The following is a 25,259-nucleotide window of genomic DNA, read 5'->3' on the forward strand; positions in this document are numbered from 1 at the left end:
TTTTGAACAAGTTTACCATTACAAGGGAAAAGACTGCATCACCTACTGGTCTTTTTTAAGAAAAAGGCTACATTATCATCAAGTTATTTTTCATTTTTAAATTTTTGAATGAATGCTTTGAATGAAAGATGGTAGTTTCACAGCCCAGGAAGTGCAGAATTCCAAATGGCACTCTGCCAATGTAATTCTTCAAACCTAAATCACCTCCAAGAGAAGAAAGTTCACTCCATTTCCATTCCATCTTTGGCCTCTCTACTGAAATTGCCAACAAGAGTGCAAATTATGGTAGAGAAAATTATCAGACCAATAGCATAAAACAGGGTCTGGCAAGTTTTTTTGTATTTCTCTAAGTACTAGGAAACAAAAAGACTTCTCAGAAACTGATGATCTGCTGAACTTAAAAACATTCTGTAATGAAGGTACTCAAAATAAGTACGAGTTACATGAAAGTAAGGAAAGAAAGGCTCCATGAAAAGAGAATTGGTACTGTCAAATATGGAGGCATTCAGGCAAAGCAAGTGGGTAGTCTGACATCCAACAACTACAGGAACAGCTGAGAGCACTGTCATGACTTTCATTCAGACCCTAAACTAGAACCTCTAGTAATGATTTTTGAACTGACAGAATGAAATATTTTTATTAAAATCCATTTTTATGCAAATCCATTTTTAAATCTAAATTAAATACAGGTACTTCAAATTAAATTTGAAATTAATTTACGTTAAGACCTTCTTATAAACTTCTTATAATCTATTAACATAATTTTAATGAAATGCAAAAAATAATATTAAGCAGCACAAGTTTTCTGCCAAGTTTTAAAGAAAGTCAAACCATCGAATGGTAGAAGTCACTAGCTAAGCATCTGAAGCTAGGGTTTGCTGAAGCGCTAAACCATCATTTGACAGCAGTCACTTCTTCTGCAAGTGCAGAGAGAATATTTTCTTCATTTTCATTTATTCAACAAGGGCAGTTCAATGACCAGTTGATTCAAAGTTAAGAAACCAATATGAATTGGCAAATCAGGAAAGTTTCTTTTCCTCTTCTCATCTATTAATAAAAACCAAGGTCTCAGAGGATGGGATCTATTTGTTCTAAAAATCCTGAAGGACCTAAAGACCGCAATCAGTTCTATCTGCTAACTAAAGAACATATCATACTTACTTTGTTTAATAAATCAGTTTGAAAAGCAAAACTTTTCACAATTTTTCTGACGTCTCCAGCACATTTAAGGTAGGTCTACTGAATAAAAAATTAAAATACTCTTTTTGTGCTTTGGGTGGAAATTAAAATTCAATTAAATAGAGCAGAATACAAATCAAACGTAAAATAAAGAAATCCATCATTCACCATATTCTAACATGATACAAAAATTAAAAATTAAGAATATCAATAAACGTAAATTAAGCTATATAACTGCTTGAATAATTAAAAATAAAATAAAAAATAAAAGGAGATACATAGTGAAATGAAGGACTAGCAGAGATAAAAATCTTAATTCCGTAACACTGATATCTATTAAACCACACTGTGGACTTAAATGTGTATATGTTATCTATTGTAGCTCATGACCTATTGGTAATATTTCTGCTCTTAAGGAATTTTTTTCCTACTCTATACAGGAGATCATAATTTTGTGTATTGTATATAACTTTGGATTCTTTAATATTAAATGATAGGAAGTGGCAGTAGGCTTTTAGCACCACAAGAACACCCTCCATGCAGCTGTTAGGAGAATATAAAGCAAACACAAATGTTTACGTATCACATTTGAGAGAACATTTTGTCAAGACAACTTTAAATACTTGTTTACACTACACTTACAATTTATATGGATGGCTGAAAGCATTTTGTCATTTTACATCCAGAAGAGTTTCATTCACTGTAAGAAAAGTTCTACACCTTTCCAGCAACAAGACTAGATCTTTTCAGATAAAAAGAGCACAAAACTGAAAATAAAATGCTTTCCTGAGCTTAGCACAAGTGTAAACAGAAACAATAAGTTTCCAAGTTTAACAATTCTGATGAGTCAAAATTAAAGAGATGCTACATTAAATATCCTTCCACAAGTACGATGGGCACAGTATGTTTTTCTAGACATGCGGCGTTGAACAGAGTACCAGCTGGCTATTTTTCAGACTGAGGTATGATTTTTGAAAGCATTTGAGTAATGGACTGTTGACTTTGCTGAATATAAAACACGGTAAGTGGTTTATAGTTGCAAAACATAGTTTTATACTATCTTTCCTTCCAAAACACCAAATACAAAAAAGCTGTAAACAATGAATTATTCAGGTACACTCATCACACTTGCATTGTGGAGTTCAGAGGTACAGTACCTAAATTAAAGGGTATTTGGAACAAAAGTAGTCTGGAAAAAAAAAACTTACACAGTATGCAGAAAGGAATTATCCCATATATTGTCCTTTTCATCCCCTCCTCCCATTTTTATACTTCTAATGGGCAAGGGTGCCATTAAGAGTAAATTAGCATATAAACACATTTTTAAAAGATCACTGTTCACACTTTGTCTATGCTTTGAAAAGTACAAGTCTCTTTGTGACTGGACAGGGCTGCCCTTTTTATTCCCCCTAAAGATCTTCCATTATTCCCAATGGACTTGAGCCTGTTATATAAAATCTAACGTCTACCAGCAAAGGGCCAGGAATTTAGAAAACTCCATAACATTTGAATTACATACTGAAATCTGTTCATTAAATTATGATCTTTCCAAAAGGTTATTGAAAATAAGTAAAAAACCAACTGAGACTGGAAAGGTGTCAATATTCAGAGGCAAACTGGCATTTCAAGCAAATACTGGCTAAATTGAGCTGTGGTGTTAGTATAACTATGACAAATAATAAATATAGCTCTACAACAAATACAGCATGTTGAACACCTAATATTTATAGACCTGCATTACACTGTATATTAAAACAAGTTCATTGGCATTTAGCACAAACTCATCTTAAAATGTTTATTTAGGAACCTTAATTTAAACACTCACATATCCAAAACATCTCTCTCTTTTTTTTAAAATAAAAATAAGTTCCTTGGTATTTGTGTCACATTAAATCTATTCATCAACTTCTGACCTACAGGGTAGAAGCCTACCTGGTTAGTAGATAAGGACTACATTTGATGAGTAGTGCTCCACAACCCATTCTCAATCTGGCATTTTTCTTAATATTGGAGAAGTTCTATTCATTACAAGACAAGACATCAGAAAGATATATACCGTAATTAGCAGTCTATGTCAAGGGGTCATTTTGCAGTGACTCAAACAGCACTGAATAACGCAACAGCTCAGACTGTTAAGGCCAAAACCCAGAGTTGCTTAAGAAATGATTGGACAGCTTTTGTGTGGGGGTGGGATAGGATTACAGTATCCAAACTGGGACTGAGCTTGAATGGATTAACTGATCTATCTTCTTTCCAAAAGAGTTCCTTAGGTTTTAACCCTAGCTGAGAAATGAGCCTCAGTTTAAAAAAAAATCTGTTGTGTCTCAGATATACAAAGACTAGAACTATTTATTTTAATTTTTCGGAAAAAGATGACAGTGTCCATTTACTGTAGATTGTACAGTGTCCCTAGGGCCTTTGCCATATTCTTCCAATTTATAAAATTCATTATGCTCCGAGCACATACAAATGAGCCCTTTTTAATTGGCCTCTTCATCTTGCTCAGTTCATCAATTGATCCTACAGTCCAGGGTTTGTGAAATCACAACTGTATCCACCCTAATTGATTGTGGGGTTGCTCACTCAGGTTTGGCAACAGTGATTATTAATCTGATACAAGGAGCAGGTCATTAAGAAAGAAGAGCAGATCCCTCATTTTGTTTATGGACATTAGAAGATTATTGGGGCATACCATGAGTACATTTCAGCCTCATGCCTTTGTCAAGCCTAAAAAGGGCAACCTGGGATTGATTTGGACTAGCAATCTAGAAATAAAAAGCATTACATATCCCAATAAGTGCACCGAATCAGAAAATCTTGACTGCTGCCATTGTTTTTTCACATAGAGTAACAGCATTCCTAACGTTATCTTCTTCCCCCACACATCTTACGATTGTCCTTCTTAATAGGTTTATGCTAGTTTTTACCATTTTAAGAGGCATTTCTGTACACATGAATATACACAAATACAGGCATTTTCATAAGTGCTTAGCAATGGCCTCTCTGTTCCCAATGACATCAAATGGCAAGACTTCTTGAGCACCTTTGAAAGTCTCACCATATAATGGGGAACTACCTCCAAAAATAAAAATAAATATTTCAGGTTATAATTAACATACTTAAAAAATGCAGCTATGTGAAAAGTGTTATAAAGGGTTCAGAAGATTATAACTCCTGTAGACTTAAGGTACAAAGGGATTGGTGCATGACCACTGTTTTTACACAAGGATTGGTCTGGGGCGGAAAACACATCTTTAGATACAATGGCCTTCTCGGTCAGCATGATATTTTCCAGGGTGTGACCTAGCAAGCAGTCATAGAATCATAGAATATCAGGGTTGGAAGGGACCTCAGGAGGTCATCTAGTCCAACCCCCTGCTCAAAGCAGGACCGATCCCCAACTAAATCATCCCAGCCAGGGCTTTGTCAAGCCTGACCTTAAAAACCTCAAGGAAGTTGATTCCACCACCTCCGTAGGTAACGCATTCCAGCGCTTCACCACCCTCCTAGTGAAAAAGTTTTTCCTTATATCCAACCTAAACCTTCCCCACTGCAACTTGAGACCATTACTCCTTGTTCTGTCATCTGCTACAGCTGAGAACAGTCTAGATCCATCCTCTTTGGAACTCCCTTTCAGGTAGTTGAAAGCAGCTATTAAATCCCCCCTCATTCTTCTCTTCTGTAGACTAAACAATCCCAGTGCCCTCAGCCTCTCCTCATAAGTCATGTGTTCCAGTCCCCTAATCATTTTTGTTGACCTCCGCTGGATGTTTTCCAATTTTTTCACATCCTTCTTGTAGTGTGGGGCCCAAAACTGGACACAGTACTCCAGATGAGGCCTCACCAATGTCGAATAGAGGGGAACGATCACGTCCCTCGATCTGCTGGCAATGCCCCTACTTATACGGCCCAAAATGCCAATGGCCTTCTTGGCAACAAGGGCACACTGTCGACTCATATCCAGCTTCTCGTGCACTGTAACCCCTAGGTCCTTTTCTGCAGAACTGCTGCCTAGCAATTCGGTCCCCAGTCAGCCAATGGACCAGCTCTGCTTTGAGGGGAGCTCTCACTGCATAATCCAGGTGCCTGCAACAGGCTCCTGCATTAGCAGGCAGGGGCACAATGCAGTTAATAAAAGGATCAGGCAAGGTAGAAAAGGCCTTCTCTTTACCTTATACTACAAAATCCCATGCTCCATCCCGACGCTGTCTGTGGTTACTGGGACAGGGTAATAATTTGTGATTTGGAGATTATGTTTTGTGTTTGACAGAACATGAATGCAGATAAGTTATATGGTCTGCATCATCTGGACTAACACCATTGTGTGGGTTAGTGCAGCGCTCAGACACGTGAACTTTGACACTAGTGTGGACCTCATCAGGCTCAAACCAATTGCACAGGCTCTTGTGGACTTTAAAGAGTGGTGAATTTAATTTGCAAAGACTCCTTGGGACTTTGCTTGTTTCAGCAGTTGGTTGGCAAGGATACTGGAAAGATTTATGGGTCAGCTGGTACAAGGTACTCTGAGGACTCAGGATGTCAGTTTGTGTGGTACTATTTGCTTGCTGAATTGGCACAGGTTTATGTTTGTTTCACAGGATCATAACTTTGGACAGAAGGTCCTGTAAGCAGAGGTGTCAGGCGTGGGTTTTAAACAGCCAGTTTTGAGCCCTGGGAAAGTGTTGCTCCCGAATTGATCATTAAGAAGGGGAAGTAAGGTGAGGCTATTGCATTCCTACTTTTCCATTACTGCCACACGTGGTCTCGAAAACAGAATTAGTATTTATGGCCACATTTTCAGGTGTCTGTGTCCATTCTCAGTAGTCCTTGTCATTTGCAAGGAACCGCTGAAGTACACATGGGTAAGATGACAGATGTCCGTTCAACAGCATTCAGCACCCCCTCAAACTATTTAAAGAGAAACTGTACTTCCAGTATTATCCCACTTGATCTTTTGTATGCTAAGTTGGTAGACTGATTAGGCAATAAGAGGCTCTATGCAGCCAGCTATCCTCCCCCTGGAGGATGAACACATTCTCAAACTTAAATCTACAACTGTAGTTCATTTGTTCTGAAAGCAACATACAGATGCAAAAAGAAAAGGAGTACTTGTGGCACCTTAGAGACTAACAAATTTATTTGAGCATAAGCTTTCGTGAGCTACAGCTCACTTCATCGGATGCATAAAGTGGAAAGTACAGTGAGCAGATTTTATATAGACACACAGCCCATGAAAAAAAAATATATATATATATACACACATTGTAAGGAGAGTGATCTCTCCTTGGAGTCTGTTTTCGAAGTTTTTTTGTTGAAGGATACTCACTCTGAGATCAGAAATCGAGTGACCAGAGAGACTGAAGTGTTCTCCGACTGGTTTATGAGTGTTATAATTCTTGACATCTGATTTGTGTCCATTTATTCTTTTACGAAGAGATTGTCCAGTTTGCCCAATGCATTATCAAGGATCTACAACCTATCCTGAAGGACGACCCATCACTCCCACAAATCTTGGGAGACAGGCCGCTCCTTGCTTACAGACAGCCCCCCAACCTGAAGCAAATACTCATCAGCAACCACACACCACACAACAGAACCACTAACCCAGGAACCTATCCTTGCAACAAAGCCCGTTGCCAACTGTGTCCACATATCTATTCAGGGGACAACATCATAGGACCTAATCACATCGGCCACACTATCAGAGGCTCGTTCACCTGCACATCTACCAATGTGATATGTCATCATGTGCCGGCGATGCCCCTCTACCATGTACATTGGCCAAACTGGACAGTCTCTACGTAAAAGAATAAATGGACACAAATCAGATGTCAAGAATTATAACATTCATAAACCAGATGGAAAACACTTCAATCTCTCTGGTCACTCGATTTCTGATCTCAGAGTGAGTATCCTTCAACAAAAAAAACTTCAAAAACAGACTCCAAGGAGAGACTGCTGAATTGGAATTAATTTGCAAATTGGATACAATTCACTTAGGCTTGAATAGAGACTGGGAGTGGTTGAGTCATTATACTAAGTGAAACTATTTCCTCTTGTTTACTCCCCCCTCCCCCCAGCTCCACTGCTCCTCAGAAGTTCTTCTTAACTCCTGGAAATGGCCCACCTTGATTATCACTTCAAAAGGTTTTCTCTTCCCCCACTCCACTCTCCTGCTGGTAATAGCTCATCTTAAGTGATCACTCTCCTTACAATGTATTTTTTTTTCATGGTCTGTGTGTATATATAAAATATGCTCACTGTACTTTCCACTTTATGCATCCGATGAAGAGAGCTGTAGCTCATGAAAGCTTATGCTCAAATAAATTGGTTAGTCTCTAAGGTGCCACAAGTACTCCTTTTCCTTTTGCGAATACAGACTAACATGGCTGCTACTCTGAAACATATAGATGTACCCTCAACAAACAAACAACCATTTTCCCTTTTTTCGGACACACTGACTGGTATTTTTTAGCAGAATCATTACATTTGTGAATATGCCAAAACAAACATTGCTGCAAAAACCATGAGACCAGTTACAATACTGTCATTTCCTATAGATACCAAGATTACCCATTAGCATCCATACATTGCCATGGTATTTCCTAGAGTCCTTCACAGTTCACATAAAGGTTAGGTCACTTCATTGATTCAATGTATTCATTCTACTTCAGGATGGAATTAATTTCATATTTAATGCACAATGGGCTAACGTGACCTGTGTGTGTCAAAAAAAGTCCCAGAAGCCCTTTCCAATTTTCAACAGATGTTGGCTCAGCACATTTAGCAGTATTTAACCTCTTCAGTGCTGAACAGTGTACTCAACAAAGCAAAGAAATTAAGGCCTGATTACGTCCATGGGTTTCATACATGACAACTGGTATTCTATTGAAAATAAACGATGGGATAGAGCACAGTAGATTTAAAGGGACCATTCAAATTTGGGCCAGAACTTACATTTTCTGAAAGCATATATGAAACCTAACACCAAAAGAAAGAATTCAGTTATTCTTAACCAAAACAATTTGAGTCAACTTTTCCCTGCAGCATTTGCAACCCAAACACTGAAGCTCTGAGACCTCAAAGCGACAGTGACTGAAGACCAATGTGAAAGTGACTTCATTATTCTCACTGTTCAGAGCCATGCAAAGTGACAAGTCAATTAGACTTCAAATTTTCTGCTGAAGGCTCCAAGGTATTTGTAATGTACTTAAGGTAGGTTTGTTTACAATGCATTATTTTAAAGGGGCAGCTGACATAAAGAAGTGCTTCATGATGGTGTAAATAGTAAAAAGTTATCCTTAAGATTGACACCAGAAAAAAGCATTGGAATTCTGTTGTGTGAAACATAATATTCTCTCTGTTCCTCTGCTGTCTTGGTACATTAACTGATAAATGTTCCATAATTAGAAGACTCAAGTGGGAATGCCTGAAATCTATCTGACCCAAGTTCAAAAACTTCAGTCAACTTTTAGCCCACGTAATATGCCAGTACTTTGATACTGCCTAGATGGATGGCAAAGACTGGCAAAGATGGATGGAAGAGGGAGACTCTCCTCGATATAAATACACTAATTTAGGTAGGGATTGGGATCCTAAGAAAATTTTGGGTTGTGAAGAGGACAAAGTGGAAACAGAGGAGGGAAGCAAAAATCAAATACAAAATGCTTAACTGAAGTCAAATATTGGAGATAGGAAAGGTCACCGAAAATGTAATAATGGCCAGAGTATTTGTGGGAGGAAAGGAATCATAGCCCTTAGAGGTCAGGGCTTACACAGACAGAATCTAACAGTTTAAGGCAGCCAAGTGACAGCAAGAATTCTCTGCATAGCATCTGCGGAAAAACTTCCCGTTTTACAGATAATACCACCACATGTTTTAATTTCAACTAGAACAAAAACACAATTTAGCTACAAACTAGCTAACTCAATAAAATACATTAACAAGAAGCCTTTACATAAAGCTCGATGTCAATAAAATAGGGACATCTACTTGCACTTCCTTGCAGAATCTACATTTACCTAAAACATGTTTATGTGCAAATACATTTCAGAACGTAAGCTTTGATTCAATGAGAAAACAGATTTTTGAAGAAACCAAAAGTAATTTGTGTTTATATCCACTAGCTCATTCATTTGGCAATGAATTACATTTAGGCAAGGTAATTTACTCTACTTAACATGCAACACAAACATTATGACAGCACAAAAGAAACATAATTGTTGGCTCTAACATTTAACCACTGTTTTTGTATTTCCAATGACAATGAGCACTGCCCTATCTAATTGCTAAGTATCAAGAAACAGAAACACAAGTGGCAATGCGCTTGGTAATTTTGGTTAACCAAGAGGCTCTGATTTCTTGTGCAGAAACATACAATACAAAAATAAAATGCTAAATATTTACTCAGAGAAACTGCACAGCAGCCAGGAAACCACCTTAGAGCACTGGAAGTATGTTAACATTTTACCTAAGGTATTGTTACAAGACAATAAAAACAGCAACACTGAAGAAAGTTTAGGTTTCAGTTCTAGACATATAGTGGTATTCACTGGAGGAACAAGGGATTAGTGGTGGGGGAAGGGAACAAGAAGATAAAAGTGGTAGAAAATGAGTGGGCAACATAGCACAGATTCTGGATGACGACCTGTTGGCCAAAGGGCAATCATTTATTTTATTGGATCTCACCACAGTATTTAATGCCATAGAGCATGAAATGTTGTTGACTCCCCTCAGATGCATAGCAGCAGAAAACAGAAGTGATTAAATGGGTCAATCCTCTCTTAAATTGCACCCCAAAAAATCATAATGGCAGACCACACTTCAGCCTCAAGAGGTCAGACCAATGATCCACTTAGCCCAGTACCCTGATTTCTGACAGTGGCCAATGGCAGGCACTTCAGAAGGAATGAAGAGAACAGGGCATCTTTCCCCTCTCATCTAATCCCAGCTTCTAGCAGTCACAGCCATAAACCCAGAGACTGGGTTGCATCCTTGACCATACTGTCTAATAGCCATGGATGGACCTATCCTCCATGAACTTACCCAACTTTTGAACCCAGTTATTCTTTTAGCCCTCACAACATCCCTTGGCAATGAGTTCCACAGGCTGACTCTGCATTGTGTGCAGAAACACCTGGAAGTTCTACTGCAATAACTTTTTATGCAGCAATTAGCTAAGATACTAAATAGTATTGTTAACTCCCCAAATTAGCACAATTTACTACCACCTATACTAATAGCTGAATTTTAGAGGCGATTTTTGGTAACAAAAGGTCGGTCAGTCAGACTAGCTATTCTAAATATTTCAGACCATAAAGCTCAGCCATTTGAGTTGTAAGCAAAGAACTGTCTTTAAAACAAAACAGTTTTCATCTTTCCATAAATCAGAAACAAAACTTCCAATTTTGCTCAAGTTTTCCATAATTACTTCTGGGTTAAGAAAAAATTACAATTTCCAAAAGTTATGAGAACCTGAAAACAGAACTACAAGTTCCAACATAACCCTGACTTGCACCTTCTGATATAGAATGTCCACTATAGGACAGTACAGCTAAATTGTGCACATGACAATTTTGGGTTGAAAGCAGCAGTGCAAAGGAGAGTGACAGTCCAAATGCTTACCGTTGGTCAAATGTGTTAATGGCTAGACATTTATCTCTGAGAACCACATTTAAGCCAACAAGAGATAAAACACTGACAACTAGCAGGAAAGTATTGGTTGTTGAGGGGCCATCACCTTTCAAGACAATTAAATCCTGGTATTCCCAGAAATTTTATTAACTATCATTCTAGCTCTTCCTTTCCTCTATAGTAGTTAGTTATCCTCCTGCTGCATGTAACAGGAGGAAAACACCAACTAACCTTTGAGGTCAAATTTTTGTTGCATTAACTCCTACTCACCATTTGTTCCATCAAGCCAAGTAGCAGGACTCTCCAAGTTGTGCCTAATTTCCGGTCACCTGTGTGTTAATCATTTGCATTTCCAACACACCGCTAGCCTAAGTGCATTTATTTAATAACTTTTCAAAGACAATTATCTTAAAATGCATCCAATCACATTTGTGAAATGGCTTTGGAACTGAACTCTGGAAACCGAGTTCTCTGACTGGCTGACAATAATGTCAGACATAATCTCAGTGGTTAGGTCACCTCGTCCATTCTCCTGCCAATGCAGGATTGTTTCCTATACTATGTACTTCTGCTCTTTGACCAAGCAGTCTAGTTTTGACTAATAGAGCTTTCACAACATGTTTGGAAGACAGTCAGACAAACGTTTTTTCCTGACATCTCATGCTTTCCTCTGCATAATTTCATCCACTTGCTTCTTAGCACTCTCTTGCCCACTAATTCATCTTCTCCTAGAAATTTACATCTTTCAAATGCCCATAGTTAATTTCATTTTGCCATACAAAACATGTTAAGTTTTCTTAAGGTCATCCTACCATTTAGTGGTTTTTTTTGTTTGAATTCCCTGCAATACTATCAATATTGGCCACTATATTAACACTGATGTTCCCTATTCCCACATTTCAATAAGTCTGGATTATTATAATGCACTGAAGAAGTGGCTGATATTACTCAGGCTTCAGTCTTGCAAATCAACTGTGACAATTATTTTCAACTGTTCCATTTCTCCTGATTTAGTACTTACATTTTAGAATATGTGTGCATTATTTTTAGTCAGAAAAATCCTGCCTCTCCTTTGTCCTACACTTTTTAAGTGTAAGGAAAGAGCAAAAGCAAACCAACCTCCTGAGAGGAAAAACTTGTGAATTACTTTTATAGAGCACCCTCCCCTTATCACTATGACAATGTGACCAACATCCAAGCTTAAACATGATTCTTTTGTATCTGTCAAGACTAAAATGAGCCATTCATGCCTATGGACTTGAGTCAGATATTTAAATGCATCAGATAAAGTCAAAAATATGTAGCGCTACAAGCTGGAATGCCAGTGCAACTATCCCTTTCTTTGACCTCCTAAGCTAGACTTGTAAATGCAAGTGCTGACAGCATTAAAGTTACCTCATGACTGTTGAAGGTAATATTTTCCTCTCTTATCAGAGGTGAGCAGTAAGGTTCATCTTCCCCTCAAAGGTAGTTTAAGTGTAGAAGTGAGGGAACAGCTGGCATTTCAGAGAAGCTATTTTAAGCTTTGGTTACTGAGTCCATCTAGATTGACGTATTGCGAGCCTGGCAGCCTGCTGCTGTGGGCATGGTGACCTGACTGTACCCCAGTAAGGACAAATGTTTCTTTTCTTGTTGCAGGCCTGCTGTGGAAGGCATTTGATCTTTGTTCTGGTGGTTAGATCATCTAAATACCACTTTGAAAGCATTCCTCTGACTCCCAGTTTTATCAAACAATCAATTCAGAACATTGCTTTTCTAGGCTAGGATAGACAGAAGTTTCAGAGTATACACTGAGTCCTGCAGATAAACACAACCTGGGATCAGGCATGGATTTCTACGTTCTTTCAATTAATTCTTACACAAGTCTCATCCTTGAGTGCAATAGGATCCAGGGTTCCAAAAGAGCTGTTTCCTCAGCCAGTCATGGAACAGCTGAGCAGGATTCAGGCCAGAAGTATACCCAAAACAGATAACCAATTATTTGAAGAAGCAATATGCATGTTGTTAGGTGGATTATAGTTTAGAAGACCATCCATTTCATTTTGATTATATGGATTTTAGGGTTTTGTCTCAATTCTAAAACTACACAATGCTTTGCCTGAGCATTTCCTCTGAAAGAGGATGGGAAGTGACCTCTAAAATCAGTGCTGCTCATTGGCTATATAGGGACAATACCTTACCTTAGAAGAGATGGGAAGATCATAAAAGAATTAGCGCACATTTACTCCATAAACTACTAACCTTTTAGTAATGGGAACACTTCCCACTATCCTACTGGCAACTACAGCTTCCTCTTTATGGGCCTAATCCTTGCATCAAAGTCACTGATGACTGGATTGAATGGGTTCAGGATCAGGCCTACATGGGCTCTAGTAGCTTCCCTAATGTTCTTCTTTACTCTAGCAAGGAGATATAAAGCCAGTTCTGCTTTCTCTCTGATAAATGTTGTGCTACGATGCCCAAAATGCACTCTGGTTTACAAAGCATTGATTGGGCGCACTCAGTCTTGGGAATAAACACTGGTTACTGATGTCCACCTTCCATTGGCAGGTCACCCAATTTTTTGTATAATAATTTTACAGGAAATCATTTATCATCTGCCCTCTGATCAGACATAACCCATGAGAACTCTAAGAAAGCAGAGGGAACATTAGAAAAACCAATGAAATTTCCAACTGGAACAAATGAACTTCAAATGTTTGGATCTTCAGAGTTCTTGAAAGGAATCTATCAGATTAAAACTAAAAATAAATGTATTTGCTTCGTTAAGAAGTTGACTTCAGTTGGAGTGGTGCTCCATGGTTTCCAATATCAGGAGCTAAGTGGGTAACATCAACCTGTGATGAAAACAGTAAAACTAACAAAATAAAATGTAACAAAACCCCCTGCTGGTTAACCTCGGCAGGCCTCCCCAATGTCTTATTAAAGATCATTCAAAACCCAGGTCATAGTTTAAAAAAAAAGTCTCCATCTACATACATATACCACGGCTTATCATAATGAGAAGCTATGTCTTTTCACGATTTAGGATTATTTTAATATTTTGTATGTATCTCTCTCAGCTTGAACAAGGAAGACTGTCTAGTCAGTTTCACTTTAATTTGTAGTTACTTCTAGTGAGCCACACATTCTGCTTCCCATGCACTAGCACAGAACCACAATTTTTGGACTGCAGATGATGCAAACCAACATTTAAACCCAATTTCACTGAAACTGATAATGAAAACTTTTTTCCTTTTTTAAAGCAACACAAAAACAAGTTGACAGTGTTCTTGACAACTAGTCAAGTAACTAAATATAATAAATACTGTAAATTTGAGATCTGAAAACACTCTCATAACATTATACCAACTTTAATAGAAAGAAAGAGACTTAAAAAAAGTTTTCCAGAACTAATTACTGCCCTCTTCAATTTTATAGACAAAAGGTCCTTTTTAATGGTCACACAGACAAAAAAAAAAAAAAAAAAAGCAGAAATGAGGACAAGTTTTCCAGCACATAGATAACGAAACCCAGTATTGATTTTTGGGAGTATCAAAGTTTGCATTCAAAATGCCAGCATTGTGATGTATAACTGACTTTTCTAGGTCACCTCATAAAAATAGTAGCTTACTGTCTTTTGTGCCTAACTTAAGCAAATAATAAATATAGATAGATACCTGTAGCAGAACTACTTCATTTATGCAGCTGACATGAATTTCCTTGCTACATTTTACTAGACTCCTCTATATCCATTTAACATTATTAACAACTAATGAAAAATGCACAGAGTGGAAGTCAGCAAGAGAAAAGTATACCTGAAGAAAGAGTGCTTCCTCAAGTTCGCTTCACCAAATTGTCAGTCCCATCTGCACTGTACAGGGAAATATCAGACAACCAGGCCCCACAAAAATGTAGATACCACGTCATAATGTAGGGTATGCCTTGACAAGTGACTGTATTAGGGATAAAGCTCTGACACAGGATTCCATTCTGCATGCACTAGTACTTCTGGCCAGATTGGCACAGTACTCATGGATTACTGAACTGACAGACCGTATTATTCCCCTCCAGAAATACTTGCCAGCAGTGTTAGCAAAATCAAACAGTCTTCATTGACCTGAACACAGAATAATCTGCTAGCATCATCACTGGTCTGTGACAGAATATGAAAGAGAAGCCTTTCATTGATCACCTTTCTTCTCACCCTTAATCATTGACACAATCAAAGAGAAACAGTTTTGGTGATGGAGAGATTAGTATATACAAAATAAAATCCTCAGTGGAAGACATCTTTCTGTGTATTAGAAATTCAGAGTAGCATATAATTTTTTTTTTTTTTTACCTTGGGAGTTCATCTGTAAATATATTTACAAGTCTGCAATTCATTTAATCCCCAAATTAATTAAATCAGTAGCAAAAAAGTTACATCTGATTAATGTTATCAGTTTAGCCAGAGCTACAGTGCAGAAGAAAGAGTTGAAGGAGAAATGTGAAATATCATTAAACTATTTTCACACTATTGGAAATGTTACTGTAGACAGTCTGCAAACATTCTTACCACTATAAACAACCTGGCGGTAAAAATGTCTGCAGTGGGTCTATGCTAGTGCATCCATCAGAGCTAAGTCAATGGCAAGAAAACAGCTAACGAGTCCCAGCGTAGAGACCGCTCCAGAGAACGAAGTGTCAATCCTGAGTACAAAAAATGCTGTCATTACAATTTGATTCACTTATACAGTTTCCTTTCATTGGTTCATAGTTGCTTCCTCCTAAAACTGCTCTCTCATATCCTGTAGAGGTGATAAATGCCATGCTTTGTTTCCACCTGCATTTTAGATAAGTTTATACTAGGGGAGGCAGTTATGGTCTTCAAATTCAAGGACTGATACGGCCACTAGACTACCTATACACAATTTGAACATGACAAAATAAGTTACTAGAATATACTCTATAATTTACAAGCTTCCATGGCTGCAAGCTAACAACGGGAAGGGATGATGGTTGAAGGAAGTAGAAAAGCTTGTGGACTTCATACACAGACTGAAAAATAGAAAACCAACATCAGAAACCATAAATGTCTCAGAACTCTGCCAAAACATGAGGGAGTGACTGCAGAGAGGCTGGAAGAGCTGGCATGAACACTGTCACCCATCTTAACACCAGGTTTTTTCTAGCTATCGTCACTATGATGGAAACAATAGGATGCTACAAATTTTTTGGACAAATTGATCCCAAAAGTTTTAGACAGATGTTATTCACACTCCAAAATGCATTCAGATACTAATGTGACAAACGTGGTAAAAACCTCTATAGAATAGAAATAGAACACTAAAAAACCAAATACTGCATAACAAATGTATTCACTCTAGCCCTGAGTGGGAGACAAGGCAATAATAATAAAGAATTATGACAGTTACACTATCCAACTCACATGATTGAAACTGTATGGTACAGGCAGTTAAAAATAATATGAGAAAACTCAACTTTCCAGACCTCAATCCTATAGCCCAGTGGAAAAGATGGGAGATAAAAGTGATTAAAGAATTTCAGTTGAATGGATCGGTCCTTTATCCAGTTAAATTCCAGATAACATAGGGATCACACTTACTGTTTCCCTTTGGAAATACTTTGGGATAGGGAAGCAGTACACAACTTTCTGGGTAAAGCTGAAACTAGGACAGGAACACGTAATAGAAAGCAAAGACATGGAAGACTGTCCTATTATAAATGAAGTCCGCTCCCTACAAAACTATATAGGCTAAGTCAAGCACAACTGGGAATAAGTATCAACTTTTTTGTAATGGCATTTTAACACAAGAACCCGATTCAGCAAATTCCTTAAACATGATGATGCACTTAAATTTAATCACAAATAATCCACTGAATTCAATCAGACGACTCAGATGCTTAAAGCCAGACACATGCTTGATATCATGCAGAACCAGGGCCTACGACCTTGATCCTGCATCATTACAGTCAATGCAAGCTTTTGCCATCAGCTTCAGTAAGCACAAGATCAAGGCCTTTATTACCATTTTCTTCTCCAAAGAGGTCGTAATATTGATTTGCACTGTAAGTTGTTTACACTGCTTAAAAAGTTGATATTAGCTTAGCTGCTTGTTAACTCAAATACATGCACAGAGGTTATGTCAGATACCTGTTTCAAACTGTAGAATCCATGAACATTAAACGTTCATACTAGAGCCACTGTTATGAATACACTGCTGTAGAATAAGCAAGGGCCTGAATTTTCTTGTTCTCAGTTATTAATGGTGACCTCACAATCAGTAGGCATACCAGCAGTTTTGCTATCTATCCAACTATACTCTTAGCCCAGCAGAAGAATCTGTCCCATCTCGGGGCCTCTCCTTCTGCCCCTCCACCCCCACGAACACGACACAGTTCTGTGGTGACCTAGAATCCTATTTTCGACGTCTCCGACTCAAGGAATATTTCCAACACACCTCTGAACAACATACTAACCCACAGAGACCTTCCTACCAAGACTACAAAAAGAAGGATTCTGGGTGGACTCCTCCTGAAGGTCAAAACAACAGACTGGACTTCTACATAGAGTGCTTCCGCCGACGTGCACAGGATGAAATTGTGGAAAAGCAGCATCACTTGCCCCATAACCTCAGCCGTGCAGAACACAATGCCATCCACAGCCTCAGAAACAACTCTGACATCATAATCGAAAAGGCTGACAAAGGAGGTGCTGTCGTCATCATGAATAGGTCAGAATATGAACAAGAAGCTGCTAGGCAGCTCTCCAACACCACTTTCTAGAAGCCATTACCCTCTGATCCCACTGAGGGTTACCAAAAGAAACTCCACCATTTGCTCAAGAAACTCCCTGAAAAAGCACAAGAACAAATCCGCACAGACACACCCCTGGAACCCTGACCTGGGGTATTCTATCTACTACCCAAGATCCATAAACATGGAAATCCTGGAAGCCCCATCATCTCAGGCATTGGCACCATGACAGCAGAATTGTCTGGCTATGTAGATTCCCCCATCAGGCCCTATGCTACCAGCACTCCCAGCTATCTTCGAGACACCACTGAGTTCCTGAGGAAACTACAATCCATCGGTGATCTTCCTGAAAACACCATCCTGGCCACTATGGATGTAGAAGCCCTCTACACCAACATTCCACACAAAGATGGACTACAAGCCATCAGGAACAGTATCCCCGATAATGTCATAGCAAACCTGGTGGCTGAACTTTGTGACTTTGTCCTCACCCATAACTATTTCACATTTGGGGACAATGTATACCTTCAAATCAGCGGCACTGCTATGGGTACCCGCATGGCCCCAGAGTATGCCAACATTTTTATGGCTGACTTAGAACAACGCTTCCACAGCTCTCGTCCCCTAATGCCCCTACTCTACTTGCGCTATATTGATGACATCTTCATCATCTGGACCCATGGAAAAGAGGCCCTTGAGGAATTCCACTATGATTTCAACAATTTCCATCCCACCATCAACTTCAGCTTGGTCCAGTCCACACAAGAGATCCACTTTCTGGACACTACGGTGCTAACAAGCGATGGTCACATAAACACTATCCTATACCGGAAACCTACTGACAGCTATTCCTACCTACATGCCTCCAGATTTCACCCAGATCACAGCACACGATCCACTGTCTACAGCCAAGGTCTATGATACAACCGCATTTGCTCCAACCCCTCAGACAGAGACAAATACCTACAACATCTTGATCAAGCATTCTTACAACTACAATACCCACCTGCTGAAGTGAAGAAACAGATTGACAGAGCCAGAAGAGTACTCAGAAGTCATCTACTACAGGACAGGCCCAACAAAGAAAAAAAAAACAGAACGCCACTAGCCATCACCTTCAGCCCCCAACTAAAACCTCTCCAGAGCATCATCAGGGATCTACAACCTATCCTGAAGGACGACCCACCACTCTCACAGATCTTGGGAAACAGGTCAGTCGTAGCTTACAGACAGCCCCCCAACCTGAAGCAAATACTCACCAGCATCCACACACCACACAACAGAACCACTAACCCAGGAACCTATCCTTGCAACAAAGCCCATTGCCAACTGTGCCCACATATCTATTCAGGGGACACCATCATAGGGCCTAATCACATCAGCCACACTATCAGAGGCTCTTTCACCTGCACATCTACCAATGTGATATATGCCATCATGTGCCAGCAAATGTACATGCCCATGTACATTGGGCAAACTGGACAGTCTCTATGTAAAAGAATAAATGGGCAAAAGTCAGACGTCAAGAATTATAACATTCAAAAACCAGTTGGAGAACAATTCAATCTCTTTGATCGCTTGATTACAGACCTAAAAGTGGCAATTCTTAAACAAAAAAACTTCAAAAACAGACTCCAGCAAGAGACTGCTGAATTGGAATTAATTTGCAAACTGGATACAATTAACCTAGGCTTGAATAGAGACTGGGAGTGGATGGGTCATTACACAAAGTAAAACTATTTCCCCATGTTTATTTACCCTCCACCCCCTACTGTTCCTCAGGTTTCAGAGTAGCAGCCGTATTAGTCTGTATTCGCAAAAAGAAAAGGAGTACTTGTGGCACCTTAGAGACTAAAATTTATTTGAGCACAAGCTTTCGTGAGCTACAGCTCACTTCATCGGATGCATCCTTTTCTTTTTACTGTTCCTCAGACGTTCTTGTCAACTGCTGGAAATGGCCCACCTTGATTATCACTACAAAAGGTTTTTTCCACCCCGCTCTCCTGCTGGTAATAGCTCACCTTAAGTGATCACTCTCGTTACAGTGTGTATGGTAACACCCATTGTTTCATGTTCTCTATGTATATACATCTCCCCACTGTATTTTCCACTGAATGCATCAGATGAAGTGAGCTGCAGCTCACAAAAGCTTATGCTCAAATAAATTTGTTAGTCTCTAAGGTGCCACAAGTACTCCTTTTCTGTTGGCACTAAGTAACGTTTCTCCTATACATAAACACTTTAAAATACTGTAGGCTTAAGTGGTGCTCCAAGATCATAAATGGATCAACACCCTGGATGTTAATGTAACTGCTCTGTTTTACATTTTATAAATTTGCACTTTGATATCAGGTCTCTTCCTAAAGCAGACAACTGTGCTAGAATTATGATGTCTCTAATCCCTCAGGATACAATTTTGCAAAGCTAGGGAATTAATAATTAACGACTGTGCATGTAAAAAATATTAATATGTTGTTCTATGAAAGTGTACTTAACTTACACCTCGGAATGCTATCAAGAAGTCACCAGTGAAATGCACTATATACAGAAAAGAAATTCAGATTCTAAAGAGTCAGGATATCTCCGGCCAATACAAATAAATAACTGATGTGAGCAAAATACATAACTTGTATGTATGGGGTGCCTGTAGCCCTTCAAAATCTTATTCCTGCTTGCTGCTCTCACTCTGTACACCCCTATTTCTAATCAAGAAAAGGGTGGACAATATACTTGTACTCCATCCTAGCATCCAATCAGAATCTTATCTTACTTCTTCATGTAAAATTTGTTCATTGGATGTTTAGGGCTTCATCCTCTAAAAGGCACTGGTTTTCAACCAGGGGTATGCGTACCCCTGAGGGTATGCAGAGGTCTGCCAGGGTGTACATCAACTCATGGAGATAGTTGCCTAGTTTTACAACAGGCTACATGAAAAGTGCTAGCAAAGTCAGTACAAACTAAAATTTCATACAGACAATGACTTGTTGATACTGCTATATACAGACGCTCCCCGGGTTACGCAAGACCCAACTTATGCAAATCTGCACTTACGGAAAAAGTTCCGTAAGCTAAAAATATTAGGTTTTGTTTGTTTGTTTTTTGCGTAATGCTCAGGAATATGTTTCCGATTTATGCAAAATTCGAGTTACGCAAAGAGTTCCGGAACAGAACAATTGCCTAAGTCAGGGAGCGTCTGTACACTATATCAGTGTTTCTCAACCCAGGGGTCATGATTTTATAATTATATAGTAAAAATTAGAAAGTAAGCATTTTTTCAGTAATAGTGCACTGTGACACTTCTGTATTTTTATGTCTGATTTTGTAAGCAAGTAGTTTTTACGTGACGTGAAACTTGGGGTATGCAAGATAAAACAGACTCCGAAAGGGGTACAGTAGTCTGGAAAGGTCTCTGAGAATCACTGCTCTAAAGTGCTGAGAACTCTAAGCTTCCATTTAAGTCAGGGGCAACTGTGGGCACTCAGGACCTTGCAGCATCTAGCCCTTAATGTTTATGTCAAGCCAACCTACAAGCCTCAGACTTCTTGACTCTTAAATCCCACATGAAGCTGTCTATAGTGCAAATTAATATCACACACAATGTTATGTCTTTAAGACATTTTTCATCACAGAAGTGTGAAACAAAGCCTGAAAAAGAAAATCACCTCCTTTCAACTGGCAGGGTTCACTCACCCAAAATTTTGCTCTTTGTTGCAATTGAATTAGTGCCTATAATAGAGACTGCCCTAAAAATGTTTACTTATATACACAGCATATCATTAAGAGATAAAAAAAATACCAGCTAAATAATGTTTCTGACTCTTTACCATAGAATCTCTGGCATAGTCTTTGCTTTTTATCTGAAGCCTTGTAATTACATGTGGCTGTCTCCTAGCTGAGAAAAAAAGAAATAACGCAAGTTTATACAAGCTTTTAAGACAAATGCCATGGCATAGGGTAGCAATGCAGGGATTTCAGCATACAGGCTGTACTCCACCTTTATTATAAAGCTGCCTCTTATAACACTAACTGATAAGGGGCCACTCTACATTGGTTCCCAACTGCATTCAGCCAGATAAATGCTCTCAATTCAGATTCCTCTGTAACGCTTAAAATAGAAAAGGAGTATTTGTGGCACCTTAGAGACTAACAAATTTATCTGCGCATACACTTTCGTGAGCTACAGCTCACTTCATCGGATGCATTCAGTGGCTGTAGCTCACGAAAGCTTATGCTCAAACATATTTGTTAGTCTCTAAGGTGCCACAAGTACTCCTTTTCTTTTTGCGAATACAGACTAACACGGCTGCTACTCTGAAACCTGGCATAAAATAGAATTTATCAGGGCAGAAGGCAAGTCCGGAGATTTAAACTACTACTAACACCTGGTTTTATGTATGTTCCAACATACTGAGTTTTAAAATTTTGATCATGGGGAAAATCTTAATTACAAAAATAACAATTAAAGCCACTGACAAAAGGGAAAACTATGCAGAATAGCCCAGCATCCCATTCTAGCTTAAACTTCCAAGGGTATGGGATAAGTAACGAAGTATGACTAAATGGGTCAATTTAAATACATACTTATTTAATATAAAAGTTAGCCAAATATTATGGCCACAAAACCTGAACACACAATTCACATGATAAAAAGAATTTTAAAATATGGTTGAGTCTCACAGATACTCAAGACCTATTTCTTGCAAAATCTAGAAGTGTATATTACCCATCTTCATCGCTCATTTCACTGACAAAATCCACAGCAATTGGAAAGCTTCCTGCACTTTCCTCTGAATCATATGGTCAAGGCATTTCCTTTATGCTAGTAAAAACTTGTAATTTCACAGTGCAAGCAAAATAGAGAGCATCATTCCACTGGACAGGCGTGCCAGGGTTCCAAGCCACAGTGTAGGCCTGAAACCAGATCACCCCCCTATTAAACCAGCCTTGGGTGAAACTCAATAGATTGAAGGGGCATGAAAACCCCAGGCAAAAAGCCGATCACATGGGAGCGGGTTACATTCCTGCCTTTACATTGTAACAATTCTCCTCATACTGCAGGACAAAATAATTCATACTGAGCAGCAAGTCAACGAAAGTCTGGAAACAGCGTGCTGGGGAAAGCTGGGGACTTTAGGAGTGGGGGAAGACAGGCTCTGCACCCTGGCCACGTTCACGGCGGGCAGCGTGTAGACACACCAGCCGCGCAGAGGCAGCCCGCAGCCGGGGAGGCAAAGGCACCTGACAGCAGGAGCAGACGGCACCTGCGGTCACTTTCAGGAAAGCCCCGAGGCAGCAGCGAGTGACAAGCAGCAGCAGCAGCGGCGGCTCCTCCCCCCGCCCAGCCACAACCCGTCCCCGAGGGACCGCTATTTATTACACACCCCCGGCCCTCCCGGGGCCACCTCAAGGGCCTGGAACCCCCAGGGCGAGGCACAGCTCCGCCCGTCACCGCCCGTCCGGCCTGCCCCCGCATGTCACCTCCAGCCCGCAGCCCCCAGGCTCCCCGGCCACCCCCGTGTGTCCCCCAGCCCTAGTCCCGTCCCCTGCGACCGCCGAGCAGGGCCGCCCCCCCGCATTTCCGTTCCGCGTCAGGGCGGCCGGAGGGACGGGCAGCCCCCGAGCCCAGCCCGGCCCGCTCCGCGCCTCACCTCCCGGGCGATCTGGTTGAGCGCATCGTCCTCCGCCGTCAGCCGCTCCCGGTTGGGGAGCCGCTTCCGCCCGGCCCCCTGCGTCCCCATCGCCGCGCGCGACGAACCGCCACTGCTCGCCCCGCTCCGGCACGAGCTGCCGCTGCCGCCCCGCGCCCGCCGGCGGCTACGCACAGCGCGTCACGGCGGGGCGGGGCGGGGCTCGGCTCAACCGCCCAGCACGAGGGAGGGGAGATGGGAGGGGCGGAGAGAAGAGGGGAGATGGGCGGGGCTGAGGAGGCATGGGCGGGGCTTTGCTGCAATGGGCGGGGCGCTAGGGAGGGGTTGTGGAGTGGGGTGGGGCTGTGATGAGCTGGATGGGGGGAGTGGGGAGGGGCTGTGGGGAGATGGGTGGGATTGGGAGGGGCTGTGGAGTGGGGAGGGGTGGTTGGGAGGGTGTAGGGTGACCAGAAAGTGTGAAAAATTGGGAAGGGGGGGGTAATAGGTGCCTATATAAGAAAAAGCCCTAAATATCAGGACTGTCCCTATAAAATGGGGACATCTGATCATCCTAGCAGGGTGGGATGGGGCAGAGAGGGGCTCTGGGGAGATGGGTGGGGAGGGGCTATGAGGTAGGGAGGCTCTTTGGGGAGATGGGCAGGGAGGTAAGGAGGGGGTATGGAGTGGGTGGGGGCTTTAGGGAAGGCTCTTCCTGTTCACTGAATGAAGCAGGGGTCTTGTAGACAAAATAGTATGTGATCACATAATTAAAGACTGTATTATAAGGCAAGGGGGACAAATTAATTTTGGCTTTTCTAACTCCTGAGAGTTTGATTTTCCAACCTTAATAATTTTGTTTTAACTGAATTTGTTGCGTATAATTTCCTGGGTTTAAAAAAAACTCAACCCCTCCCAAAAATGTCATCAGGTGGAATCATATTGACTCCCCCATGAGTCATCATCATGGTTGGAGCTTTTAGATCCACCACAGAGATCTCTGCCACTTAACAGAGTAACGGATACCAACATTAGGTTGTTATCTTCTGTGTGGACTAGCATCAGAGGGGGATGGGAGACTGTCCCAGTGGGTTTCATAGATATTTGTTGATAGCAGAGGAATGGTGAGATTTAGAAATCTTGGGTTCCATTCCAGGCTGTGGAAGGGAGTGTGTCTACTGGGCACAGATTCTTCTGCACATTCCCTTCAACTGTTTGACCACTTCTGTCCTGTCCCCTCCAACTATCTCTGCATCCTAGTGCCATTATCCTTGCCTACCCAGATCCAGTCTCCACTCCTCAAACTCCTCAGCCCAATCCCCATCTCCTTGTCCAGCAAGTCTCACCTCTTTGGACTCCCCATCTCAGTCTCCTTGCTCAGCCATTCCCAGTTTCCCTCCACCCAGCTTCTCATCCAATCTCTCACTCCAGTCTCCAGAGCTCCAGTCATGCCCCTCCCACCCCTCACCCATATTCCCCATCCCCACTGGCTCCCACGACCACTCTCTCTCATCATGCTTCTTGGGTAATGTCAGTTAGCCCCTGCCTCAGTTCCTAGTCTGAGTCTCTACCAAACCAGTCCCAGTCAGTTCTCTCCCCCACCTCATTCATTCTTCCAGATCTCTCTCTTCCCCACACACCTTTTCCCTACCCTGCTGGTTCCCAGTTCTCCTTTCCCATACAGAGCAGTTCCCCCGCCCAAGTTCCTCATCCAATCTTAGTCTTCCCCCACTCCTGCCACTGGCTCCCAGTCCTCTCCTCTCCCACATTTCCCCATAGCTCTTATCCCAGAGTCACCCACCCGCCAACTCCCACTCCTAGTGTCTAGCCCCTCCACTGCCAGTGTCCAGACCTGATCTCCCCACCAGGCTCCTTGTTCCAGTCTACAACTCCTGCCCACAGGCCCAGCTCTAGTCTTTTTTGCATTCAAATCAATTGGCTTCCTCTTCCATACTGCCTAGGTATTAGCTGAGGAATCATTGGAAGCCGAGGTGAGACAGGCTCCGGGCTCTAAGTTCTGATGTTTGGTCTGGTCCCGGCCTGGCCCGCAGCAGTGCAGATCTGCAATTGCAGGGAAAGTC

General features: G+C 40.9%; 1 protein-coding gene across 1 annotated transcript in view; it reads right to left on the bottom strand.

Annotated features, from left to right (window-relative positions):
- LRRFIP1 (LRR binding FLII interacting protein 1) overlaps window positions 1-23,365 on the bottom strand; it is a 188,002-nt gene extending 164,637 nt beyond the window's left edge. Inside the window, exon 1 of the mRNA XM_077829480.1 lies at window positions 23,203-23,365. Within this exon, the coding sequence (XP_077685606.1) occupies window positions 23,203-23,292 (90 nt within the window). The 5' untranslated portion in view covers window positions 23,293-23,365. The remainder of the gene's footprint in view (window positions 1-23,202) is intronic.
- Between the last annotated feature and the right edge of the window lie 1,894 nt (window positions 23,366-25,259).

Source organism: Eretmochelys imbricata, chromosome 11 (assembly GCF_965152235.1).
Source record: "Eretmochelys imbricata isolate rEreImb1 chromosome 11, rEreImb1.hap1, whole genome shotgun sequence".
NCBI classification, from domain to species: domain Eukaryota; kingdom Metazoa; phylum Chordata; order Testudines; family Cheloniidae; genus Eretmochelys; species Eretmochelys imbricata.